At 37.0% G+C, this 21,953-nt stretch overlaps 1 protein-coding gene across 2 annotated transcripts; it reads right to left on the bottom strand.

Moving 5' to 3' along the window:
• Positions 1-6,751: 6,751 nt before the first annotated feature.
• Positions 6,752-21,952, bottom strand: LOC105338760 (oxysterol-binding protein 1). 2 transcript variants are annotated; one of them, XM_011444132.4, is made up of 13 exons: positions 21,705-21,952; positions 20,754-20,959; positions 19,887-20,134; positions 16,595-16,772; positions 16,181-16,277; positions 15,839-15,974; positions 14,969-15,184; positions 14,245-14,490; positions 12,878-12,995; positions 11,527-11,726; positions 11,078-11,247; positions 8,903-9,123; positions 6,752-8,504 (listed from the first exon to the last, which is right to left on the bottom strand). In XM_011444132.4, exons 1-13 carry the CDS (start codon positions 21,827-21,829, stop codon positions 8,359-8,361), a joined length of 2,307 nt encoding a protein of 768 aa, XP_011442434.3. In that variant the 5' UTR covers positions 21,830-21,952; the 3' UTR covers positions 6,752-8,358. The 2 variants fall into 2 exon arrangements, with proteins under 2 accessions (XP_011442434.3, XP_011442354.3); XM_011444052.4 differs by lacking the exon at positions 12,878-12,995 and adding an exon at positions 13,485-13,602 and having other exon boundaries at positions 21,705-21,951.
• Between the last annotated feature and the right edge of the window lies 1 nt (position 21,953).

Below are 21,953 nucleotides of genomic sequence, written 5' to 3'. Positions count from 1 at the left end.
TGCGTGGAATACTAGTACGTTACACTGATTTTTTTCCCTACCGTACGTAACGCATGTATGGTTTTTTTTCCTCTGATAACGCCGCTAAGCTATCAAAATTTGTCTTTTGTTTTACCGATATTGTACTTATATTTTGCTTTAATTTTACCGGTTATGTACTTCATCTTTAGGTATTGTAATTTCAAAAGATTTTATGATTTGGCAGTTCCACATTTTTTAGGTTTAACAAGATAGGTATGTCCCCTCCCACCTAAAAACGTTGCTAAGTGCTTCCCTATGTGTTAATATACTGATAAAGTATTTAGATTTTGATTATACCTGCCTTAGAGTATCTCACTTTTATTGTGATTTTTTTTTCTTATACCCGGTATCTTGTAAACATTGTTTTTCCTATACTATGCTATGCTGACGTATTTTCATTTTCTGTATTTGTATTCTTCGTTTTTTATTATACATGTATTTTATACCAATTTATAGTGTACAAAAACTTGTATAGTTCTTATGTTTTCCTTTCATTTTACAGGCATGTTTTTAAAAATATTTTCTTAGATTACAGCGATTCAGTAATTATATTTTCCTCAGATATCAAACCCGCTGTGCAATCTCTGTGGGGTTTTTTAAATATAAAAGAACATACTTAGTATGCAATAAAAAGTTGAATATTTTGATAGTTGAACCACTTTAAACCAAATAAATTCGATTAAAATTGTGTTCTACAGGTATTGTAGTACAAGTTTACATTGAATTAATTTTGGTCTAACGTGGTCCTTGTACTGAAAATTAGACAAATATTTCAATTTATGACTTTTCAAATAAATTCCTGTATATAGCCACATATATTGAAAATATGTTATACATTCTGTTAATATGTTGTCTGCGTGGGCCTAGTGGTAAAGCTTATTTCTTTTTGATTTTGCGGTCACTGGATCGATCCCACCACGAGGTGATTGTTGTTTTCCTTTCACCTTAACAATGATAAGAATAGAAAGCTTAAATTACACATAACTACTTATTTTCTTGGGTTTTTTTTTAAATTCTCATGTACAATTCTGAGTATGCGTACATCCAATATGAACAAATCTCTTCAATAACACTGCACTGTTAACATTTGCATTTATTGCATTTCGTTGATAGAAATCCCGGTTCAGAATATCAATTGACTTTATACAGAGTTCTATATATTTATGCAGGTTTTCTGAATTTATGACAAATCAGTGGTTACAGACACCATTATAAAATCAGTACATAGATTTCGAAAATCATATTGCGACGGTACCTGTATCTGTTTTTAGTAACAGGTACTTTCTGTTCAAACACGGGTCTAGGCGAAATACTGGGAAAATGCGCTATATATAGCTCTTTACAGTAGAAATAAGATGCATTATCGCTTCTATAACCCGAAATTGCACTAATGCATATTTTTCAAAATTGTCAGCTATATATATAAATCAGCAGATGCATGAACGTTTCTTAAAATTTAGTCTAAGAAATTCAGGTCGCTTTCTCTGTTGAGCCTTTGTGTTAATAGTATTTACAATGACCACGTGTACACATCTGAATGATTTTGATCTCTGTTTTCATTGTGAATTTCTTCAAATACTTATTATAAACATTGCACGACCACTAGCATTATCTTCATATAGTTAACCGTTGTCTCGCATTGTCTCGCGTGACTTTAGTTTCCGGGATGATTAATGTTGTAAGGATTGTTTTGTACTTCAAACATGTGCACTATGACTTCTTTGAGACCAGTGGGCATGGATCTCCTGCACTCCGAGCTTCTTATTTACAAAACATCTCGTCATTAACGCTTTTAGCTCATGTCCAACAGAAACTTGATCTCTAACAAATCGGGTGAAAAATGTCAAACATTTCCAAACGTATTCTTGCACCAGAAATAATGTCTTCCAACGGGATCAATTTACCGATACCTTCGGCTCAGTGCGCATGCGTGGTGAACATTTCAGGGTATAGATTACAAATGGCCACTCGTTCAGTTCCGTGTGACTTGAGTTAGATACGGCGTATCCGCGCTGTTTGGGTGGCAGAAGCAGAACTGTGAAGTTTGTATTCTTGGCCTGTTTCCTTTCTACTTTAGTTCAGAACCATATGTTTTTGTCTGGTGGAGTTACATCAAGGAAAGATATCGTTTGTTGATCAGCCTTCTCCCTGGAAACCAGAGATATAAAGAAAGTTCTCCATTTGATCCGCTCTCATTTCCTCCGTCCTTTCTCTCAGATTATAATATAATGATATAAAAGATGGAAGAACAACCGTTAGAGTGCTGATTAAGTCGAATTGCAAATATCCTCTGTATATATATATAGAATGAAAGCGATGGTCAGACACATCACCCTACCTGAACCACAAGGTATCTCATTTAAGGTCGCATTCATCCTGTGGCTTTGTGAATGGAATGGATCGAAAAGTCAAACATTTTCTTTCGATGAACATTTTTTCTTTTAGAAATCCACTTATTTTTTCAGCTATGAAATTGAAGCCTCCGTAGTCACATGTCACACGGGGATGCTGGCACTGGTACAGAACGAACCAACCATTTACTACAATATCAATTTGTTTATATAACAACAATAAAGCAATATTATAAACCAAAGCCTTCTAAAGATTATTCTATCGGCGTACATTTGGCTCTAGGTAACTTTCTGATTTGGAATAAAAAAAACCGTGTGATTCCGTCTATGTAACTTTCTGACAGTTAATGATTCTTATAACAATTTTAAGATGTACTGCGGTATGTATTCGTATGACTGTCAAAGTAATTGAGGTGTTAGTAACTTTAAAGAAGATGAGGGAATAAGATGGCGCAAATTCCCGTTCGGTTTAGTAGTGAAATACAATTTTGTATTTATTTTTCCCCAATTAAATCTATTCAAATATATTATAATACAACTTTGCAAAAGCAAAATTTCTAACTATAGTCAGTTTTTTAATATATTTAACAAAAAATAAGAAAAGAAATTACTGTCGAAAATTTTGGTAGTATCGAACCCGTAACATAAAAACCCTAGATATATAATGTTAGCTTATGCCAGGTACTCTAACCACTGAGCCATTTCAGACACAACAAAGTGTGCTTTTTAAATAGTATGTGTGACAAAGGCCACGAACTACCGGACTTGTATTATTTTTTCAAAACGTTCAATTGTTGGGATAAAAATTATATTTTTAATGTGGCTCATCTCTCCACGTTTTTGTTGATTGAAATCAGTTTGTTTTTCAGTAGACCTTAATTAGATTATGAGAAAAATATGGAGCACAGACCCACTCTATAAAAGAAAATGCCTTGAAGATCTAAAAATTGACAGTATTTGCAGGTTTTGATACGTATACGCCTGTTTGGGTCAACATGTTCCAAGTATTGAACATACCTACAGGTTAAAAATCAATGATTCGTTAAATATATAGTTTTAAATGATTTAAAAAAAAACCATCAGATTTATTGATACTTTAATTTTTCAGTAGCCTGTCCGCCGCGTATGGGCATTTTACACGCCTTATCCATCCATCTTCTTCACATTTTTCTTTCCTTCTTACAAGAGTACAACATAGCATATATATATATATATATATATATATATATATATATATATATATATATATATATATATATATATATATATATATATATATATATATATATATAGCAATTTTTATCCATGATAAAAATATAACTGGGACTATATTTTGGGCAGAATAATTAGAGAATAACGATCGCAAATGAACCAGTAGTTCACATTTCTAAACAACTTAAAAAGTTAATAAGATTTATTTAACTAAACATGTATTTTATTCCTAGCAAGGGGCTTGGTTTTCAGAATGTGTTAATTAGAAATAATTTCATAAACAAATTAAACTATTGCTCACTAAGCGTTCGATCTATATTAACAGATTTTAGTGATTAGTCTTACTTCTAAAACGTGATTGTACAACTATAGTTAATGGTATATAGTACAACTAGTACATAGAATACAGTAAAATTATAGTGCATTGTATATAGTGTTACAAAAGTACATGGTATGTTGTACAACTATACAATACATAGCAAACAGTACAATTATTGTGCACGTACTATACCTTGAAATGGTTTCTCAATTCAACAGAAAATGATTGATAATAGGGGGGGGGGGGGTATGATTTTATAATGAATTTTTTTCAGTATGCCTCAGGTGGGTTTGAACTTGTGATACCCGACATTTTAACCATTGAACTTTGAGAATATTCGGTCAATACAAACGATTTCAAAAAACATTTAAATCGCCATCTCGTGCCGTTGTGTCATTAAAAGTCTTGATGAAGAGCTACCTTAATTTGTATACTAATTTACAATTAACGTGCATATCTTAAATAAATATTCATAATATAACAACCTTTGTTATTTACGTTTTGTTATTTTTTTTTTGTACTTGCTTTGATGGAATGGAAAGTCATGTGTGGATCCATAATTTATTTCCAGGGGGTCGAAATGATAATGGTGTTTCCCGAGCGGGGGAGGGAGGGGTCTGTGGCCTATTTTTTGTAAATTAACGATCTCAGATCCTCAGCATTATTCGATAATTTTTTTTAATCAATACCGAAAATCAGCCTTTTAAATAGACAAATTTTATTACTCTAGATGTGCTGATATTATACTAAGACATTTAACGAACCGCTTGGCTTAGTGGCTCCACGGAGTCCTACTATCTAGAGGTAAAGAGCCCCCTTTGCCCCCCGTTGCACCGGTACAGCCTTTTTTTCTTATTTGATCTCAACTTGCATACGTTATTTATTTCATTGTATTTATCATGGCCAAATTTGCAATAACTTCGTACAAGTGAAAAGCTTTCAATGTGACAGCAAACCAGGTTTTCTTTTATGTGAACTGTGTCCATAAACCATGTCATCCCTGCATTGATAAACACTATACCTACCGTATCCAGTGAAATGGAGTACCCTATATGCAATGTTTTGCCAAAAAATTACTAAGTTCAAAAGCTAATTTTTTTTCAGAAATCAAAATCCTAGCAATATGCACACCTCCAATATATGTACAATTGATCTGCAAAAGAACAGCTTCCTATCTTGAAAACTGTAGGAGGAGTTATCCATACAATGAGGGTACCCAAATGGCAGCCGCCCGCCCACCCGCCCGCCATTTTATAATTAGTCAAAAATATATGGATATCATCAAAACAATTCTTTTTTATTTTATTTATAAAGTTTGAAGGATAAATTACAGTTTTAGGATAAAAAAAAATACTATGAGGCAGAGGATCGGAGAACCCTTATCACATTTGTATTTACCAGGAAGGGGGGTCCAAACCCCAACCCTTTAACTCCACGCATGTGGAAGGGGTCATCATTACTTTCAGCAAGTCGCAAATTAAAACTAGTGCACGTTTGTTTCAGATCATGTATTGTTGATATAAACCAACATGCACAAACCAGTACAAGTATATAAACAACACTGGGGTGAGCATACGTTATTTTGATAATATCCGTCACAGATGACCGGGTAGATCAAATAATTGAGAATTCATGTATGTAATTTTTAAAAAAACGGTTGTTGGGAGTTGATTTTAATAAACTCTCCTATGCAGTTACTCAGACAAACCGAAAGTGAAACAGTGTTTGGACCTCAGCACAAATTATCGCTGCTGACAAGACTTAGTTCTTGAAAATAATTGATAAATTCGATGTAATGTATGCTAAAGCATTGTTTTTCAAGGAAATTTATTTATAAATACCTTGAAAATAGTCAGATTTTAAATGGTATTAACAATTTAAATATTTTTTGTAGTCGTATGTATTCCTACGCCAAAGTTCAATATAGTCTCCTTCAACTCGACGCTCGACTTGTCTCCGTAAATCCTTGTCGGAGATTTACGGTGTCAGCCGAGCGTTTGGTTGAACGAGACTAGAGTTCAATATTGCTTGGATCCATACAATTTTCGAGAAATATTTATATTACTGATAACATGATTCATATGGGGGTTTCTCGACATTCTTGTCGAAAAAGTCCAAAAATTCATATTATAAAAATGTGCGTCATTCAAATTAGAAATTACATGTACTTAATGCAAAATAACATATCATTGATTTTAAAATAAATAAACATCGACAAAATCAACTCCCGTCAGTTCTTCAGTACTTTGATTTTAACTTATCACCATAAAACAAACAGGTATCAAACAGTCCTAGCAGTAGTCAGCTGAAGGCGAGACAACTCGTGTAGATATGTACATTACTGATAATGGTCTAAACATCTCCCTCATATAACTTGAATGCTGACAAGATGAATAAAGTAACTGAAAGGCATCAAAAATTGTCAACTCGGACAACTGACTGTACGCCACAACATGCAATTGTTTGAATGGGTTGAATTATATTTGTTTAATTGAACTATGCAATACCCTTGAAAACGTATCTTGCCCAAAAAAATCGGAAAAACATAAAATCCTTTCCAATTAACACCAATTTACTGCTGGGAAAGTTCCATTTGTAGTCAAAACATAAAACCACCACCTGGCAAGGCTGCTAATAGTGGTTTTCTTGGGGGGGGGGTACTTTTTTTATATTTTGAACGTGGGTACAATTTTATAATAAATATTTTAAACAAAATCGAAATGAAAACATTTTGTTAATATTGTGCCAATTTAAGATTTGGGCCAACGGGCGTCTTGGACTTTCCAAAAAATCGGGGAACATCAAGACATAGCCAAAATTTACATAAAACAAAAACAAACAAACGTCATATTACTTATTTGTTTATTCAACAAACATTTTTAAAAAAGGTCCAACATGGCAGCCAGTATCAGTGCCGCCAGAGGGCCTCAGACTCCACAACATTCGCTCAAGCCGGGCTGACTAGTACAGAAGCTGACACGTGGATACTGCAGTCACGTGACACTACGTCATGTAAAAATCAAATTCTTCACCGTCATCCAGACCAAGGCGTCTGGTTAATGGTGGATATGAGGGATCATTGATAGACATTGATAGATAAATTGGTGATATTTTGATGGGAATAAATGGTCATTATTGGTACAACCCCAAAACTGTGTAGCTTGTCAAAGAGTTCATTGCCCTGGTTCTCAGGAAAAATACATCAGGGTTAACAGACATTCAAATTGTTTGTCCTATTCAGATTTTTTAATAAAAATGAAAACAAATGGCAACTTCATGGCAGAATTATATGCAAAGCTAGTGTAAATAAGAATGCCCAAAGTAGTCAGACCAGAGGCCTTAGATACCATGTTGATATAGTTAAAGTCAGATATAGATAATGTCAGTGTTTTATACAGTCACGTAGGCTGCATTAAAAACATAAAACCTAGTATAAAGATTAACTGTGACCTACATTAGCAAAAAAACAGGGAACAAAATGCTAATGTAAGAAGAGTCATCCATAGAATTATAAAATGTCTAATGTCTACTCCAAACCACACTCCATTCAATACCCGAGGACTAACACACTAACATCAACTGGCTTTACTATTTGGCAAAACACGCTCTTGTCTGGAATCTCATCAGGGACCATCTATTCTATTCAACTTCTACATGAAAAGTCAAGTATTGCTGAGAGAAAAAATTGTCATGCATAATTGTTACAAAAACTAACAAAATCAACAGTTTGGTCATTATTATCTCCCTTGTGTCACTCACGTCACTACCCCAGTAAAAAATTACATAAATTGAGTGTGTATAAATAATGTACAAGATTTCTAAATCAACCTTTGACAATGTTTCATTGCATAATGAACATTTGCTACACCATCTGACTGCATCACTTACACACATTATCTGGTGCTCTGTTACAAAAAGGATTATCTCTGTTACAAAAAGGATTATCTCTGTTACAAAATGATTATCTCCTTACAATATGGATTATCTCTCTTTAAATCATCCACACAAAACTAAAATTTTAACATGGTTAATTCATAAAATAAAAATTGCTTTGAATCTAAAAAGAAAAACAAGGCAAGAAAGGAATGTAAAACATAGAAGGATAGGCCGATGGAGAGAAAGCTTTGTTACAGTCTACATGTACACAGTACATAAACTATGGCACCAAACTGAATAAATAGGAACCAGGTGTCATTTAGCCTATAACTTAAAAAAATGTCAACATCATATTGCTTTCTGGAACAATGTGCTCAATAAAATACTCTCTCTCTCTTCCTCCCTCACTTCTTAACATTCACTCACTAGCTCATTCACTCACTCACTCATTCACATAAAAATCAATTCTCAATTCATAAACCAATGGATTTTCTTTCGTTATCACAATTCTCTCAGTTTTCCTGTCTGCCATCACAATTAGATTTTGGTATTTTGAACATTCCTAAAGTATCACATCAGCTATAAGAAAATAGGCGGGCAGCTGGACCAATCGGATTTTTCCTTACAATCCCAGTATTTTCCCTTGTAGACGTGGATGGGACTTCCTGTGACGGGATCAGTCTTCATCTCAAACCAGATCGGCTGGTAACCTTTGATTGTTTCTCCTGAAGAAAAAAACATTTGAGTTTTATTCAATATGTGACACAAACAGAATTCTTAAACATTTGACATTGTCATTTGACAAACTGTTAAGAAAGTTTAATTTCTTTGGAAAAACTCTACATTCCAATAATTATGTAATGCTGAAAAGTTTTGATTGTGTCTACCATCCAGTATTTCTCAACCATAGCTAAGTGAGAGACCTTAAGGAACTGTCCCTCTATTCCCACATCAGCCCACTTTAGCCCCCTTTTCACAACAGACACATAGAGACGACTGCGGACAGATTCTCCTAACAACAGACGCTAACTGAGGACAGATTCTCCTTACTACAGTCACATAAAGGTGACTGTGGACAGATTCTCCTTACAACAGACAGTGACTGAGGATAGATTCTCCTTACCCCTCTTGCTGGCCTCCTCCATTTCAGCCTCGCGTTTTTTGCGGGCGGCCCGCTGTTTCTCCTCCAGCTCCTGTTTGAGTTTGTTTGCCTCGTCCCATCGCCCCTCCTCCATGGCCCGCTGGTCCGGTCGTAGCCGGCTGTCCGTGGGAGCCACACCCTCCTCTGGCTCGTTCAGTGTGATCGCGAGCGACGTAAAGTTGTACATCCTATCTGAACCAGGCCTACAAACACAACGACAAGATGAAGGTGAAAGGGTCAACACTCCATTGAAACAAAAATCAAAATATACTGGGGATATAAACTTTTACTAGGGGCAGTTCATGATTTACTAATTTTATTGAAACAAACAAAACTTAAGATTAACTGGGGATATGAACTTTTACTTGGGCCAGTACAAGCTTTACTAAAAGTAAACCTTTATCGCAAATCTTACATGAAAGTATCCGCTACGACCGATGTAGCATTGCGTTGAGTGATGACACTTTCTAATCGGTGCGTATTTCAATTGTGATTTGAAATAAAGATTCTGATTGGTGCATTTATATAGACCCGCCTATTTATCAAATGCATGTTGAGAACATGATGCTAACACGTGGAAAGATATGTCGGAGAAAGAAAACATCTCATAAAGTTGTACTAGCAAGTTAAAAATTTACGTACAGAGTTATTTAATAACAAACGGGGAGATGTTCACGTACATGTGTAAAATATTAATGAAAAGAAAAAGAAAAAGTTCCCTAAAAGCAGGGATCGGCGCATATAGATTATCAGTCACAGAATAAGATTGTACTTCGCTTATCGAATAATATCATCAGTTCATTGTGAAAAAAAAATCGCCGGAAACTGTTTAGTGAACAAATAAATTTTACGTTACCGTTCATAATGTACCATATACTGTATATATGGAAAATCGGATGAGTTGAACTGTTTTTCCTCATAAAAAACTTGTTGCAAAATGTAGATCCACGGGAAAATTCGGGTTGACACGCCGTGAAATCCATTAGACGTTTTACAGCATATGTCTTTATGGAACGCCAAATTAACATATATTCAAATATTTGTACCTATCTTCAAATAATTGTAACTATCTTCAATTAATTGTACCTACCTTCAAATCATTTGAAGATAGGTACAATTGAATTAAAGATTTGAATATATGTTAATTTGGCGTTCCATATGTCTTCACTATTTTATTTACCGTACAATAAATATGTACTGAAATCTTTGAAACATCGTCAACAGTTCCGCAAAATGAAGAAGTGTGGTTTGTTTATATACATTGAAAACTGTAAAATGGCGACTCGATCTGCACGTGAATTATACAATCCGAGGTCGATTAGCGTGTCAGCGTCAACATCAGAAGTAAATATTGTGTGATGAATATCGAAGAACATATAATAAAATGAATGTTTATACAGACTAAGTGAGTTACAAAATAACGTTGATCACAGATCAGTCCAAAATTGAACACGTTTACATGCCGTAAAATTCAATTTTTTGGTATGTTTGAAAACACATGCACACTTGTAGTTCTAAGTGTGTCATATTAATCAGCCAAAGTTCAACAAAATGCAATATAGGCTATGTAATATTTATTGTCAGTATCTGTTGTGAATTCTTTGGAATAAGCTACAACAAAATAAATAAAGCCTCATCTTAAATTGATGCGTTTAACAGCTAAAAGGATTTGAATTTTTCGATGAAGTATGTACATGTATATATTTAAAAATGAATTGGGGATTGAACCTGTTTTAACAGCGTGTTTTCGACAATTGTTTACACAAAAAAAGAAGATGCGATTATTGTGAGAACTCTTAGTCAATTATTGCAGAAACGACACAAATACCACGTCAGCAGGTATGGGTGGGCGGGTACTAAAACGGCCAATGAAAATGCTTGTTTATATAACTGCAACTCGCAATCCCGATAGTGTCGTCACTCAACTCATCAGTTTATCACTCGCAGCGAATACACCCGTGTAAGATTTGCGATAAAATAACATTAAAATGTATGAAGTTCAAAGGTACCCTCAAACAAATTGATATTTATTTGATGTTAGTCTTTTTGTGATGAAGGCAACAAACTTAATACAATATAATTATTTTTTATAATACAGCAAATCAAAGACAGCATCATAACAAGAATAATATTACAAAGTTGATTCTATAGACTTACGGCAGAGGTCTCTTCTCCCAGATACACACATGTGCTCCTGTCTCAAACACCGGCTTGCCTTTGTTCGACTCGTCTATGTGGACCACTTTGGCTGCCTCCATCCGCTTGTCCCAGGTCCCGGTTAGAACCCACTTAGCATTTCCTTCTTTGTCTGCTACAACGCCCGTCACCTAAAGCAAAACAAACACAAAACATCACACTCAAGATGTTCAGAAGAATCTTGCCACAATATCATATACTAATACTTGTATAAAAGAATAGAAAACCTTACACATCAATTTAAATATTATGTAAAAGATGTACTTTTTTCAATGTCATGTACTAAACTCAATGTGTAATATAAATAGACAAAATCTTATCTGGTAAACAAAAGCACTAAAAACCAATGATTGCCATAAAGTTTATAAAACCTCAGAACTGGTGAGTTATAAAGACATGAGTGTACTGACCTTGCGTGGAATCTCCCGAGAGAAGTAGCTGTAGGCGGAGTACTTGAGGTGGCACTTGTCGCCATTGCGGTGGTTGCTGATGTCCATCTCCCCGTGGTTATCCACCCACAGCTTGCCCACGATGATGTTGTGGACGGTGGTGGTCACCTTTCTCCAGGTGTAGTGGTTACCTGACTTCTTAAACACCAGGTGAGCGATACCTACACAAAACATCAGACCAATCCATGCCTGTACTTATATCATAAATAACAAAACAGAACTATTTTCTAAATTTTTCTCAGTTTTACACACCAATGTCTATTTCGAATTACAAGTTGTGTGCTGAATATAGCAAAATTCAGCACAATTAATCACATTTTACTATACTATCTCTTTTATGAAATTTTTTAATAAATCAACCTTTTTATGACTTTTAAAAAAAATCAAAATCAGTTTTTTGGAAAGAGTAAATGCTTGCTTCACTTCATCACTAAAACTATGGAACAAACAATGCAGAACTTCTTTCAACATTAGATACTTTTATTACCGGTATATAATGAAGCAAACATGCATACTATGCTCTGCATAGCAAAATCAAACCCAAAAATAATTGAAAATGAAAGAATTTCTGGATTTGAACATAAAAGTAAATGTATAATTACTACATTTACCATTTACCATTCAATATTTCAATAGTCACTCCGAATAAAGACACAGAAGCCTAATATCCCATCTCATTGTAGTGAAAAAATTTCATTCAATGGTCACTGCATGAATTTGACATGGTTAGTTAAAATCCATTTCCATTGTAAAATCCACAAGAATTTTGAGTTTACTTCAACACATAAAATTATCATCCTTACATTATCAAATCTTATTTCACCTATAATATATCATTTATCATACACTTCTATAATATTAACAAATACGTATTCAACATGAATATGATTTATCAACCTAAAAAAATTGCAATATTAAGAGATAATCAACACAACTTAAAGAGTACAAGAAATCAACAATGTGTTTGTGCAGTGAAGCGAGTAAACAATATTGGTATACAGTCATAGAATGGAGGATAAATCATGCAAACACTGTCAAAGGACTGCAAGCAGAAGCCAGGATAAAAATTGAAAATGTTGTAACAGTTAAACTTCTATATCTCCTACAATGATAACTCAATTACTTTGCATATATATCAAAGATAATTAAAAGTCACAATTTTGGAATTTTTTTTTTTCATGAATTTTACCCTCTTTGGAGATCTCGTTATTTTTTTCTAAGCCCTGAGTTTGAGATATAGAAGTTTGACTGAAGATAACTGGACTTGACTGCAGAAATATGAAGCCATGGCTGTAAACAGAAAAGCTGTTACCCTGGGGTATGATTTGTAAGTATCTGCCCCTGAATTTACTGGAGATAGCCACTTCCTGATAGAGCTCCCAGTCTCTGCCCTCACTGAATACCCCGGCCAGAGGGGGGTGGTGGCTCACCTTCAATTTAGGCAACGAGTCAGAAATACACACAAAAAGACAAAGCTCCGTAGGTCCCTTGGACCGTACGCCCCCACAACATGCATGTGGTGATCTTCTCAGTGGTACTGGAGAGCAAAGCAAGGTGTATTGAATAAGCAAAGCTTGCTGCAGAACTCCAGAAGGAAGCAATTAGTCAACTAGATATAAAACTTGTTACATGAATAAGAATTAGTTAAATACAAGTTATGTCTACTAAGCTCATTATATTTGTATACACAGTGTGCTTTGCTCTCGTTACACTTCAAAAGTGTTACAGAAAAAAAAATTAAAAGACACAACTTCATTTTTTTTCCTTTATAACATGCTATAAGAAAATCTTACAGTTGTAATTGCTGGCCCACCAAATGAACTTTGCACCCTTCAATGAAGTTGTGTCTTTTTTAAACTACTGTCTATGACCACAACCCAGGGTGAGAGATGTCACTAAGTCCACACAGCAAATCTTACCCAAGGGAATAATCTGGAGATATTTTCCTCGGAATTTGCTCCCCATCGTGAATTCCTGCCACATCGTCCAACCGTTGCCTTCTGTGAATTGTGAGGCGGTGGGTGGGTGGTGACTAACCTAACATTACAACCAATCAAATTCATAGACCTTTTCTTAGTCGGCCCACTGGGGAATCCCCTTATACTATGGACAGGACTGAGAGTAGCTTAATGAAATTTTAAGAATATCTGTTGTCTACCTCTTTTAGATACTCAGTATACACATGTTGAAATTTATAGTAACAAAATTTGGAATATACTTACTAAAGGATAATTTGAACTCTTGTAATAACTAACTCAAAACCAGCAGAAAAGCAATAAGATACTGACACATCACTGAACCGAAAAATTCAGTCAGATTTCTTGTCCCACATTGGCCAATAAATTCTGTGTATGAAATTAAATTCTATACACTGTACTTGTAAATCTTACAATTACAGAAATTACAGAATTACTAAATTCTAAAAGAACCATGTATATTTATCAATGATGGAGACAAAAGTACATGTAAATTTCTCACCAACAAATATTTATACTGCTTTAAAGTAATTTCTAAAATTCAATTGGCTAAAAATTTACAAAATAAAAGTTTTACATCTTTGCTTAATTTGAAAATAATATGCTGATCTTCATTTTTTATCTACATAATTCTTTTATGTAAATCTAATTTTAAATGATGTTTGAATATTTAAGTGGGTTACAAAATTCAGTCTCTGCATACCTGTTCAGCAAATGATTTCCAGCCCAGGTCGTCCGTGCGGTCACACTCGTAGGTTTCTCCCAGGAGGGGGTTGAAGGGTTTAGTGGTGCGGTTAATCGTGGTGGAGTAAGCAGAGATGGTGAATGCGGCGACATGGACTAATTGTTCCGCTGAATCTTCGCAGGCTGCCGCGCGATCCAGACAGTCTGCGTACTCAAACTCTTCCGTCAACCGCTGAAGCATCGACAACGGCTCGCTGAAATTTACCTGTAAACAAAATACAAACAATTACTTCCTTGTAAGATCACTCAAAATCATCATATATGACACATATCCATGTCAGTGTCGGCACTGAAATTCACCTGTATAAAAAACAAAATAACGTCATAGTACGGACAGCAAAACAAAACTGTATAAAAACTTCACCGAATGGACAGCGAAATTTACCTGCATTCATAATAAAACAATGTCATTGTGCGAAACATTCACTTGACAAAAAACATTTTAAAATGTATGATTCAGCTTACAGATAACAACTGATGTTCTTATGCTAACACATCCTCAAACATAAAACTAACTTTTAATTACCTTTTGCTTTCTTAACTTGCATTATACTAGCTAAGTGAAAAGTATATCTCTGAGAATTCAATAATTCACAAACATTCTGACCATTCATGGAAATCTTGGATATAATTTGAAATTCCTATAAAAACCTGATCTCCTGGCAGAAACAAAAACCACTTACAGGCATGGGGATTTTGGAGAGATCTTTCCCTATGCAGTTCTTCATGATGCTCCAGAGATTCAGACTGTAGTTTGGTTTGGGAGGGATCACGGCTCTCCTGACCCGGCCCCCGCTCGGAACTCGGGGGGCTTTAGCTGCCACCAGCTGGGTCTCCCCATTCCTCTTGGAATCACTGTTGGCATTTCTCTTGAGCTGAGATTTTACACTTGCTGTCGCCTAGAAATATCACATCAACAAAGACCTCAAATTAAACTAAATAACAATGTTTTACCACTGATACCAAACTAAAACAATAAGTTGAACAGCCTTTTTTGCACATTTTGAACCTGTGTAGTGGTGTAGGGGAGTGGTATTTGTACCTGTTAACAGTCATTGTTCGAATTTGGTGGAGTACCTTTCTACTGTACCTATTGTGTGTGTGTGTGTGTGTGTGGAAGGGAGGGGGTGTAATTTGTACCTGTTTAGAAGATCCTAGTTTAGATTTGTGCGCATACAGCCTCGCTGTACCTATATATTGTATTTAGGGGGTGCTATTATTACCTATATATTGTATTTAGGGGGTGCTATTATTACCTATATATTGTATTTAGGGGGTGCTATTATTACCTATATATTGTATTTAGGGGGTGCTATTATTACCTATATATTGTATTTAGGGGGTGCTATTATTACCTATATATTGTATTTAGGGGGTGCTATTATTACCTATATATTGTATTTAGGGGGTACTATTATTACCTATATATTGTATTTAGGGGGTGCTATTATTACCTATATATTGTATTTAGGGGGTGCTATTATTACCTATATATTGTATTTAGGGGGTGCTATTATTACCTATATATTGTATTTAGGGGGTGCTATTTTTACCTGTTTGGGGGATCCCTGTTTAGATTTGTGGGAGTACACTCTGGCTTCCTGTCCCTCTGATTCCTCTGCCTCACTGCTGAGGTCACTGCTCCGTTCGTCGGCCTGGCTGTCAAAGCTTATATTGCTGTCTGTCCTCCTATTTGAGATGGCATAACAAGTCAACATTTACAACTCAGCAGATCTAGTTTACACAAGTATTTGACTGTATCTTATTTAGAACATTTGACCAGTAGTTATATTGTCAAGTTATAAACTGTACATATAATACTACTGCTAGCTAGAATTTAAGATTCAAAGTAAGTCTTAAAGAAATCTAACACCGGACGTGGGACACGAGCATACCTGTGTTTTGGTTGATTGTGTGGAAGAGCCACCTCAAACTCCTCCGCCTGGTAATCCAGAGCATCAAAGAAGTCCTCTTCATCTGAACCAGGGGGCCCTACAAAACACACAGCAAATATCTGTACATGGCTTTGTATCATCGAGCAGCCACTGTAAACCAGTGAAGGAAAGAAAGCTGACAATGTAGGATATGTCTGTAATGTGTTGAATTTTATACTGTGATACAGATCAGCTTTCAAATAAACTGTTGTCAAGTTCAACATATCATATAAATATCTTTCTGGCAACCTTGTATTATAGGTGTTACAACAAAAATAAGCATTATGGGTTTCAGTCTCCCTCACACTGGGAGTTCCTCCCAATAGAAATTCTCAGAGCAGGTCAAAATAACTTCTCATTAGAAATTAACCTTACCCTTTTTGGCTAGACCATGTCCCATTGATTGTTTGGCCTTCGTTTCCAAGGTAACCTGCTCTTTGGCAAGTTGTTCTACCATTTCTTCTAGCTTCATCCTTTGTTCGTGTTCATAGTTCACAATCTTCTGTAACCTTTTGACCTGTGTCTGAGCCACATCTAGGTATTCCCCACAAGCCTACAACATAACACAGGCATTGTATAACCACAATGAGGTATTCTCCACAAGCTCCTTAATCCAAGATGATATCTTCCTTTAATAATACATGTAGAAGTGTACAATTTGTAACCTTGCTCTGTCTTATAAGTGACTGGTATCTGTCACAAGTCAGCTCATGTACATACTACATAATCATAATCTACATTATTTTACTTATCTGTAAATAAGGTCATAACTAACCTCAGATAAAGAACTGATAATAGCCTAAGTGTCAATGACATTGCAAGTGTGTATATTTATCTGCACTACTAGTGTATCCTTTCAACATGTACCTTTACATTACATAAGTACCGGTAAATTAGAAAGGATGAACTCAAATTTCATATGGGAAATTTTTAGGCTTATAGAGCATATATGACAACAGGTCAGGGGTAAGATGCACCCTCAGGTCAGGGGTATGACACACCCTAAGGTCAGGGGTATGACACACTCTCAGGTCAGGGGTATGACACACCCTCAGGTCAGGGGTATGACGCACCCTAAGGTCAGGGGTATGACGCACCCTAAGGTCAGGGGTATGACACACCCTAAGGTCAGGGGTATGACGCACCCTAAGGTCAGGGGTATGACACACTCTCAGGTCAGGGGTATGACACACCCTCAGGTCAGGGGTATGACACACTCTCAGGTCAGGGGTATGACACACTCTCAGGTCAGGGGTATGACACACCCTCAGGTCAGGGGTATGACACACTCTCAGGTCAGGGGTATGACACACTCTCAGGTCAGGGGTATGACACACCCTCAGGTCAGGGGTATGACACACTCTCAGGTCAGGGGTATGACACACTCTCAGGTCAGGGGTATGACACACCCTAAGGTCAGGGGTATGACACACCCTCAGGTTAGGGGTATGACACACCCTAAGGTCGGGGTATGACACACCCTAAGGTCAGGGGTATGACACACCCTCAGGTTAGGGGTATGACACACCCTAAGGTCAGGGGTATGACACACTCTCAGGTCAGGGGTATGACGCACCCTCAGGTCAGGGGTATGACGCACCCTAAGGTCAGGGGTATGACACACCCTCAGGTTAGGGGTATGACACACCCTAAGGTCGGGGTATGACACACCCTAAGGTCAGGGGTATGACACACCCTCAGGTCAGGGGTATGACACACCCTAAGGTCAGGGGTATGACACACCCTCAGGTTAGGGGTATGACACACCCTAAGGTCAGGGGTATGACGCACCCTAAGGTCAGGGGTATGACACACTCTCAGGTCAGGGGTATGACACACCCTCAGGTCAGGGGTATGACACACTCTCAGGTCAGGGGTATGACACACTCTCAGGTCAGGGGTATGACACACCCTCAGGTCAGGGGTATGACACACTCTCAGGTCAGGGGTATGACACACTCTCAGGTCAGGGGTATGACACACCCTCAGGTCAGGGGTATGACACACTCTCAGGTCAGGGGTATGACACACTCTCAGGTCAGGGGTATGACACACCCTAAGGTCAGGGGTATGACACACCCTCAGGTTAGGGGTATGACACACCCTAAGGTCGGGGTATGACACACCCTAAGGTCAGGGGTATGACACACCCTCAGGTTAGGGGTATGACACACCCTAAGGTCAGGGGTATGACACACTCTCAGGTCAGGGGTATGACGCACCCTCAGGTCAGGGGTATGACGCACCCTAAGGTCAGGGGTATGACACACCCTCAGGTTAGGGGTATGACACACCCTAAGGTCGGGGTATGACACACCCTAAGGTCAGGGGTATGACACACCCTCAGGTCAGGGGTATGACACACCCTAAGGTCAGGGGTATGACACACCCTCAGGTTAGGGGTATGACACACCCTAAGGTCAGGGGTATGACGCACCCTAAGGTCAGGGTATGACACACCCTAAGGTCAGGGGTATGACACACCCTCAGGTTAGGGGTATGACGCACCCTAAGGTCAGGGGTATGACACACCCTCAGGTTAGGGGTATGACACACCCTAAGGTCAGGGGTATGACTCACCCTAAGGTCAGGGTATGACACACCCTAAGGTCAGGGGTATGACACACCCTCAGGTTAGGGGTATGACGCACCCTAAGGTCAGGGGTATGACACACCCTCAGGTCAGGGGTATGACACACCCTAAGGTCAGGGGTATGACACACCCTCAGGTCAGGGGTATGACACACCCTAAGGTCAGGGGTATGACACACCCTCAGGTTAGGGGTATGACGCACCCTAAGGTCAGGGGTATGACACACTCTCAGGTCAGGGGTATGACACACCCTAAGGTCAGGGGTATGACACACTCTCAGGTCAGGGGTATGACACACCCTCAGGTCAGGGGTATGACACACCCTCAGGTCAGGGGTATGACACACCCTCAGGTCAGGGGTAAGATGCACCCTCAGGTCAGGGGTAAGATGCACCCTAAGGTCAGCGGTATGACACACTTTCAGGTCATGAGCAATCTTTATGATAACAAGTAAGATCGTATAATGTTTCTTCTTTGAAAATTTTTACACTTGACACAAAACTGGGAAAGAATGACAGACAGAAGGGAATACAGACTGAATTTCAGAAGTGATGATCTAACTATGCTTCTCCCTCACCCTAAGTGGACATCATGCCATTACAGCATATCTATTGCACAACTTCATACAGCTTAAACTATATTTAAAGGGGATTTATTTAGAAAGAATGACCATAAGTTATACTGTGGTTTCATTAATATTCAAGGGTATCAATTTTCGTGGATAAAGTGAAAATCACAGTTTCAAGGATACATAAATTCGTGGCCAATGACCTTATCAATACAAATTGTTAGTAGAAAATGCACTTCAATGAACATTTAAATTCATGGCTAAACTTAAAAACGAAATCCACAAAATTGGTATTCAACGAATATTGATGAAACCACAGTAACACTTGAGTACATAAGAAGAGAGACAGTGTCAATCAATACATTTGAACATAGTCAACAAGATACAACACAGATTCTTCACTAGTCAATAATTAATAGCCTTCAATATCATTGACAAAATAGTGAAAATACTACAAGGATTCTTTACTGTAAGGAGAACTAATAACACAACAGTTGTAAACTCACGTTGATCATAGCATTGGTGGTAATCCTGAACATGGTCGCTCGTTCGTTGATGACTTTGAGTTTACTTCCCGCCTCACTCGGGCTATCCATAGACTCGACCTCAGTGAGGGCTCGCTGGAGACCGGTGCCATGTTTAGCGATCAGATCATTACAAGTGTTCATGTCCTCCAGTTTGGCCGTCAAAGTCTTCACCATGTTTTGTAACTCATTTTTATTTGGCTCAGGTTCAACCTCCTCATCACTGTCCCCTAAGAAACAAAAATGACATCATCTTTCTGACATGGAGCCTGTGGTGAATGTATGATTTTTGGCTGGGTATTCAATTTATCATTGTTGGTTGGACACATTTGCTGCTAAATGAATCATGCTTCTACACTTCATGCATATACATGTACATGAATAAATATAAAAATTCAGAAATGCACTTCATCAATCTATGCTACATTTCTGAGAAACCAATTTCTTCCAAATGCTTGCACACTAAATATAATACATTTTCAGTACTTTTAAAGCAATATGAGCTGTATTTTTTAGAATTTTATTTTGCTGCAAAAACTTGCTAGTATGATAAGTCTGCATGTAACTTAAACTTTTATGATAAAAAAGATTTGAAAAAGTCATTATTTTTTGTCAGGAGACAGATTTCTCTTCTAAGGAATATATAGCAGGTCAATTTTTGTACAGGACGACAATAATTCAGTTTTGCTTCAATTAAAGCTTCTTAATGGCTTTTCCCACAAAAATAGGGCTAACAGAAATTAAGAAACCACAATATTTTTTGTCATTTTGGTAGTAAACCAAAAATTAAGCATGAAAATTGCAGCTCATATTACTTTAAATATAACATATAACAGTGATCTGATATACCAGGATCTGAGAGTTTGATAGCATCAGCTTTGGCGAGCTCCAGGGCTGTCACCCATTTCTGTCGCTCAACTTCAGATGTGGCTTTCAAATAAAATGTATGGGTACCACTGTTGGAAATAACTATTGTGTTGGCATCTTCAGTATGAATGTAAGCATTGGCAAGGTTAATTGTGCCTCTACATGTGTGAGCCATCTCGGCTTGATTTCTGAAACAAAATTGAAAATAGTAAACATATTTAAAGTAACAGTTAAATATGAACATTTACAGTAATTTCTATTGCATTATACATGTTAAGCATAACCACGTCACTTCAAAAGCTTCTAAAAGACTTAGGATTTCCATGATAATACAATAGAGCTCAATGGGACTGCATATGCATAAATAACAGAGATTGGCAACTGATCGAAATCTCGCGAAATCCCGTGGTCCCTATTGTAAAGTGTTCCCAGTTTAAATCAGTATATCTTTCTAATAATAATAAGAAGAAGAAATGGTACTCGACGAGAACTGGTTGCACGCCAGTATAGTTTGACAATTTTTTCAACGGGTGGCACTGTAGCTCCCAGTCGTTCAGCCAAATTTTTTGTTCAGACCAGGAGCACAGACCAGCAGCTAGTGGAAAATTAGCTTAAATTACTATAAAACATCTGAAAATGACTTATTTCAGCTATTCAAAAGTGAAAAAGGATAATATGGGTCATTTTCCTTGTCTGCACAATTTATCCAATTGGTCAAAACCTATACTGCAGTATAGAGGTAAGTTAATATTGCAAAAAAAATATAACATTTGGATAATGAACGGGTGGGGCGTTCTTCAAGGATCATTTAATTAAATGCAATTCTGAGATGGGTTTAAGATGGTATAATCTGTATCACTGTTCATTAATTATTGTGTTAAATTTACTGATCATGCATCTCCTAAAGAGAGTATGTTTTCGTTAGATCCCAACCTGTAATATGACAGTAATCCATTTTGCAGGACAAACCAACGCTTCTGGTATCCTCGTAGGTAATTTGTCCACTTGTACAACCATCCACGGTAGTTGGACTGGTGTACAGACCGATTGTCAGACATCCCCGTGATGTCAGAGTTCGATTTCTTTAAAATATCAAAATAATAATTATTTTTCCTCAATATTTTCTGAAGATGGCTGTTGTACACGTCACACACCACACAAAACACGCCGAGTCCGACTTCC

Source organism: Magallana gigas, chromosome 3 (genome assembly GCF_963853765.1).
Source record: "Magallana gigas chromosome 3, xbMagGiga1.1, whole genome shotgun sequence".
Lineage (NCBI taxonomy): Eukaryota > Metazoa > Mollusca > Bivalvia > Ostreida > Ostreidae > Magallana > Magallana gigas.
This window is presented reverse-complemented; position numbering and strand designations above follow the sequence as displayed.